Source organism: Phaethon lepturus, unplaced genomic scaffold (genome assembly GCF_000687285.1).
Source record: "Phaethon lepturus isolate BGI_N335 unplaced genomic scaffold, ASM68728v1 scaffold40460, whole genome shotgun sequence".
NCBI classification, from domain to species: Eukaryota; Metazoa; Chordata; class Aves; order Phaethontiformes; family Phaethontidae; genus Phaethon; species Phaethon lepturus.
In genome coordinates, this window is record NW_010510533.1 from 1 (window position 1) to 6,987 (window position 6,987).

General features: G+C 41.4%; 1 protein-coding gene across 1 annotated transcript in view; it reads left to right on the top strand.

The window, feature by feature from the left end:
- Positions 1-2,629: 2,629 nt before the first annotated feature.
- The window catches only part of LOC104628718 (cytosolic carboxypeptidase 3-like), a gene marked incomplete at both ends in the record, with an annotated part of 11,525 nt that continues 7,167 nt past the window's right edge, over positions 2,630-6,987 (top strand). The window contains 2 exon segments of the mRNA XM_010297389.1: positions 2,630-2,812; positions 5,003-5,110. Of these exon segments, the coding sequence (XP_010295691.1) occupies positions 2,630-2,812; positions 5,003-5,110 (291 nt within the window).

The following is a 6,987-nucleotide window of genomic DNA, read 5'->3' on the forward strand; positions in this document are numbered from 1 at the left end:
ACGGGATGGGGAGAGCGTCGCCATCAGGGAGGAGGGCAGCTCAGTAAGTCCTCTCGGTGCTAGCTCCCCGTTTGCGGTGGTCCCAGGTCATGGGGAGATCAGCTGTAATTCGTTAGAAGCAACTGCTTCTTAGTCTCATAAGAAAACCAGTAAGCAGTCCCAGTAACAAGCCGTTTGTACAGGCACCCGAAATGCATCGCGGAACACGCTCGTCCATAAACTAGAGTTTGGGGCCTTGCTGTAATACGGCATTACCCAAATCCCTGTCCCGGGAGCGCTTCCCTAGCACTATCCATGCAATTGAGAGCAGTACGGCCCTCCGTTACTGGGCAAAGTAAAATCCCCTGCCTCCTCTGCATCATGATTTTACCTGTGCTTTGCTTTGTGAACTGTTTTCAGTTCTTGACCTGTAATAATCAAGCTCCTGATCAGCTGCTGGACTAGCAGATTTTTAGAAGCCCTGTATTATATTTGCAAATGTGGTGAATGTAAATAGGAGCAGAAAATAAAGCTGAGAGTATTTTTACCAGCTGTGAAATGCATTTGATGTTATCAATGTTTTTTCGTCATTCAGGAAGGAAATTCAGGCTTTAATTGAATATGCTGTTAATTAAAGGGAAATAGATTGAAAACCCAGGAAATAAATGCTCTATGTTAAGCACAGTGACAGGGACAAGCACTGTTCTCTCAGTGCTGCCTTGCCAGCATGCTTCAAATTTAACCCAGGGTAGATGGTTGCTTTTCGTGGCCCATGTGCACTTTGGCTGCAGAGTGGTGCTTTTTTAATTTTTACCAAGTGTTACGCCTCAATTCCACAGTATCAAGTTCCTCACCTCACTGCCCTAGTCCTTATTGATTTGGGATAATTGTGGCATATATCTGGGCTGCCACCAGAAGGGCTGCACTAGCAGTTCATTTCCATCGCCTCTTCTGCTCTTACATCAGTAGGCTTGTTTGATGAATGGGATCAGAAGGCTAATTAATGCAGCTGAAAACCAAACATTTTTTTCTTATATCAGTTTTCTGCTCTAGCTTTTCACACAACAAGTAGGAGTACTAGGACGGTACAAGAGAGGCACTGGGGAAATAAAAGAGCACAAGTAAAAGCACATCTTTGAGCAGTGACCAGGAGTAATGACAAGAGTACATGACCAATTTGGTCAAATTCTTGCTCAGGCCATAAGTAAACCAAAACAGAGGCAGCTCTTCTCTCTGAAAATAAACAAGAGCAAGCTGTTCTAATGTGAACTTTCAATTTTATTTTAGTATTTTAATTATTTTTTTAGGATGAAGACCCCCCCTAACTCATTTGTGACAGAAGACAGTCAGCAGTGTGCTGTTCTTACAGGTTAGGACCCTTTCAATTATTTCTCTAAATTTTCCCTGTAAGACCATAGGGTGGAAGAAAGGGGAAGATATTAGTGCTAACATAACTGTCAAGCTCTAAACAAAATTGGAGGTACGTGTAGCCACACTTTACTGTTCTTGACCTAGGTGACTAGTTATCTCAGTCCCATCTTGCAGCATGCCCTTGATGACCAGTTACTGATGTGGGATTATAGTATGCAGGTATCCATTAGAGTTAGGTATCCACTAGAGTTTAAAAATGGGTTCAGCAGTTTTGTTTTTAATTCATTTACTTTTCACATATGATGTCATCTACACTTGAAACCAGATCCTTTGGGTGAGGTGCTTTTGCTTAGTATGTTATTTTGTTTGTTGTGAGGAGAAGTAGATCTAGAAACCAAGTCTAAAGCTGATTAGAATTTTTTTCTGGTAAAATAAGTCTTACAGGTGCTGGTATCTGAATCAGAGCCAAAGCAAATACAAAAAAATTTCCTATGAAACCAAACGCCTATCTTTTGGCCTGCTCTAAGCAGATAGTAGGATGGACAGGGAATGCTTTGAAAGGGGATCTTTTCATATCTATGAAAATGACAAGTAATTAACTCTGGGCAGTGTTGTGGTCAGTGCACAGTACCAGCCGTCCCCATCATCTACTTATTAGATTTTTTCAAAGCCTTTTCTCTGCCTGTCATGTTTTCATTCAAGTGTCTTCTCATAACTTTGAAGAAAATTCCTTGCTGACAAGGAAGGACTCCTCCCATCTCCTCCAAATGTCTCTGTTGCTTTACAAAATTCTTGATAGCATTAGATTGTTACCTCTCCTGTCATGCTAGCCAGTACTATCTTGTTGTTGTATACACTCGGTGTGATAAGTTTTGTACAAATAAGCTATGTTTGTTATTTGTATATTCTTGCATGGTACAGATTTTGACTCGGGCATTGAGATTGCAGGCCTTACCATAACACACTAGTAATAAAAGCAGTAATAATAAAAGGTGACAACATTTTCTATAGGAACCCAAATAAGCTATTCCCTGCTGCAGTTCAATACTCAATGTGCTTTGTGGTTTAATGAATTAACTGTGCATTCAAAGCTACTTTTAAATTCAGTGTGATTTATAGGATGGAGCATTGAATTTACATTTCAGTAGGATATAATTTTATTGTGCCATGCTTAATTGTGTTAATTTCACATAGATAATCTCCTGTTTCCACTTGGAAGCCTGTTTCCACTTGGTAGAGCAAGAGAGACTGATGTGAGGGCTCTTTCGCTTTCTTCTAGATTCCACTTGTGCTCATCCATTTCCAAGGGCAAAACAGATTCTGTTATTATCTGACTCGGAGGCAGTGGTACCCCATCCTCAGGAGTTTCAGAATCCGGATGACTCGTTTCCTGCCAGTCAGTTTTTCCTGGTGTACTGGCCACACCAATGTGAAGTCATACGGGACAGAATTGAGCACATTGGTAAGTTACTGTGTTATGCTCAAAATCTGGTGTGTGGGCAAAGAGAAAGCACAACTTTTATGTAAATAAAGCCAAGAATTTATTGTTAGTATAAGTGAAATACAATCACAGAATCATAGAATCATTTAGGTTGGAAAAGCCCCTTAAGATCATCGAGTCCAACCCTAAAGGTAACATTACCAAGTCCACCCCTCAACCGTGTCCCTAAGCACCATGTCTGCACGTCTTCTAAATACCTCCAGGATGGTGACTCAAGCACTGCACTGGACAGCCTGTTCCAGTGTTTGGTAACCCTTTCAGTGAAGAAATTTTTCCCAATATCCAATCTAAACCTCCCCTGGCGCAACTTGAGGCCGTTTCCTCTTGTCCTATCACCTGCTACTTGAGGAAAAAGAGACCCACACCCAACTCTGCTACAACCTCCTTTCAGGTACTTGTAAAGAGCGATAAGATCTCCCTTCAGCCTCCTTTCCTCCAGGCTAAACAACCCCAGTTCCCTCAGAGGCTCCTCATAGCACTTGTTCTCTGGACCCTTCACCAGCTCAGTTGTTCCTCTTTGGACGTGCTCCAGCACCTCAATATCTTGTAGTGAGGGGCCCCAAACTGAACACAATATTTGAGGTGTGGCCTCACCAGTGCCGAGTACAGGGGATAATCACCTTCCTAGTCCTCTGCTGGCCACACTATTTCTGATACGAGCCAGGGTGCTATTTGCCTTCTAGGCCAATCTTGAAAGGCAAGTCTTTAGTCCAGATCTAATTGCTACAGAAAAAGAAAAAATAATCAGTTAAAATTATTATACGTATAATTCTCTTACACCCTTCTCCTGTCTTCCCCTTCCACTGCTCCTCTAGGCCTTAAGGTCAGTGGTTTCATTGTAGATGTTTCGTTCTGGTGGAGGGGAGGGTTGTTTGTTGCGAATTGTCAGCCTCTGGAGTCCTTTGCTGGGAGAAATGCAATGTTTGTATTGATGATTTCTTCTTCCTCACTCTAGGATCCAAATAACTCTGGGGTTATTTTCACATGTTTGCTAGCTCACTCTTACACCTTTCTCTTTCTTCATTAGTTTGCCAGCTCCATGTTACTTCTGAATTCACCATATATGGTGTTCTTTATATATGTTAGGTATTATTTCCATGTTCTCTTTGTTACCCCTAAAAGGAGTTCATTAAGCTCTAGGTCTGCATTTGTACACAGAACACCTTCTTGTTATTGCTATCCGTATAAGCCTATGGTTGTACTGCACAAAGATAAACAAAAGTAAAACAAATTAGCCATACATACCTGGTCAATTAGGGAAATTGCTGTCACAGATAAGTGAAGTGAAACAAAGCTGCAGGCAGGTAAAAAAACGTTCAGACAGCAAACCTGACAGGCCTCAGTCCTGAGGTCTTACAAATTCAGTATAAATCTTATGTCCTGTTACTATCAATGGCAGTACTGTATTTCAGGGCTATATGGTTAAATGTGAATGTCAACTAATAACTACTTTTATGCAGCCTGTACAAAAGTCATACTGCAAACCTGTTACAAGATGGTGAAGACTTGAACAGTCCCTGTGCTTTATAGATACAGCAATTGCAATTTGGAAGTCATTAGTAGAAATCAGAAATGCTTAGAGGTGGGACTGAGCCATCTATGTCCTTATTCTCTTACTTTTGAAAACAGATCCCAGTATCTTGAACGGAATGGGATAGGATTGCTGTGAGTATTACAGTAAGGAAAGGCCTACTGTCAGAATGAATCAGTGTTCAACTCATCTTTGACATGCCCAGCAGATGTCATGTGAGTTACGTGGAGACACTGCATTATAGCCATGCAAGGTCTGTGTGGTCAGCAACCAAGAACTTCGCTCTGTAGTTGGAGCATCTGTTTTTCTAATGGTACCAATGCTGTCTCATGTTCACTATTGCCATCCTCACTGATGGTAAGAAAGCTGTACAGGGAACAGAGGGAAGTTTCCACAGCAGAAGTTAGTCCGTGCACAGATGGATATGTATTTTTATTTAGAGTTATAGTGAAGATTTGTTCACAAATCCAAAAAATTAAGTTCAAAAGAGGGCTTCCCTATTTGTTTATGTGCAACTGGTATAAACAGGATGAACTGCTTTTCAGCGTGTCCTTCATATTATGAAGACTCTAATACAATCTTTCTGTTTGTACGCCTTCTGTGTGTCTCTTCTTTTTCAGATTGGATACCCACTACTCCTGAGCCATTGTACACTCCAGCAGGTTTGGAGGTGATGCCGCCATACCAAACTCCTGACAAAGGCACTGTGATTTATCTAGGAGAAGAAGGTGGGAACACCTTGAGAAGTCTCACTTGTCAGCTGTAGGCAGATGAAGCACCTGCTTTGATGTCCTTAAAGAACCTAATTCAAAGCCTGATTAAATCAATATGATTTTCTATTGTTATTTTAAAGCACTTGGAAATAAACTATTTCCTATAGATAGGGAAGCAAATTAGTTACACAGCTGTCTTGTCATATCTCAGAAGTCCAGCTCAGCTCAAAACATTGTTCTCAGTGAAGTAACAGTGTGAACCAGCCTAAAATGAGTTTGTTGTGAAAATATGAGTAGAGAACGATAACTTAACAGCCAAAAGACAAAGTGAAAAAGATGAGAGCTGTGTGACTGCCAGACCAACACTGAAGTCTGTGTTGGAAGAATATTTTGTTATCCTGTTTGCTACAGTGGTTTTGCCAAGACTTATAAACAAAATCTGGCCAGATTGTATCAGTGCTTGATTACAGGTTCCTAAGTCTGACCAGGATTAATTGGACAGAATTAAAGGGAGTTAGTTGCCTTATTTCACCATCACCAGTTGATGATCGGAGTTATTTATTCTTTCTCGTGTTTGCTAAGTTGATCCAGTTGCCTTGAATGAACTTGGAACTTCTGGCAGTTGTTGATTTTGGTTCTGGGCTACTTCTACATAGATAAGAAAGGATAATAATAATTTTGCAATCCTAGGATAACTAGATGTGGCCACAAAATTTCAGAAGCACAAAACTGAAAGGGAGCTGTCATCCTTCTTGAAGTTAACACAGTTGGGAGAAGCTTGTGATATACTTAAAAGCACTGGTACTCTTTGACATCATGTTTTTTTAGAAATTAGCTACTTCTGCAGTATGGGTGTATTACCTGTCACTAGTAGGTTGCTGCATTTTGTGGCCAAGAAAACCGGTAACTGCTGTGTGACTAGGAAGGAACTTCTGTCCTCTGCAAGTGGACCTGCTAATTTATTGCAAGGGATAAGATGTGGAGGAACACACTGAATCCCAGTTCCCCGCCTTTTTGAAAACAAGGACAGTGATTTCTGTTATGTTCTTTTAGTTGCTGTTCTTTAAAAATGCGACTTTCCATATCCTTTATTACTGACTTGAACTTCATGCACAGGTGACTGGAAGTTCTTACTTCAGCCTGTACAACTCTCCAGCAAAGTGTGTATTTTGGTATCATGGTTCTCAGACTTCGTTAATGAAATTTTCCAACAAAGGAGGTGGAAATTGCTGCCTTTAAGCATGGCCAATTCTCTCTCCTCTTCCTGAGGAATGATGTGCAGGCAGTTAGCAATTCCTAGGCTAGCAAACATCAAGCTGCAGTACAATATGAGTGTTTACTGTGAAGGCTCTGTATCTAAACATATGGATAGTAATAGTGTTTGTTGACTACAGTGACTGTAATTGCATGTTTACTGCCTTGAGTATGCCTCTTTGCCTCCTAGCCTTGAGTTTCTCTGGTAGCAGAACCTGCAGAGAACTCCAGAGCCCTGGAACCTTTCCTTCCTCTTCCCCGCTGGCATCTGAGAGAGTAGACTCCTTGTGCAAACTGGGCTGCTGGGCATGGCGGCCAGCTAGAGGACAGGAGCAGGTGGGAGGAGGAGGAGAACTTTGGAGCCCCATGGAGTTTATCTTCTCCTTTCTGTTCCTGGGACAGAAACCTCCAGCTTGCTAGCTTTTCCATCTAAGTTATATAGAAATAAATACAATTTTTGAAACCCTAAAATCCTCCTTGCAAAGAAGCTCTGTAGGGTAGGATAGGCATCTGCACTTACGCAAATTTGTGATCTGAGTGCCACAGACTTTGACTGGCATGTAATGAGCCATCATCCTGCGGGAGACAGCAGCGGCACTCTCCTGATTCCTGATGGATTTGAATTTGAATTCAGCAGG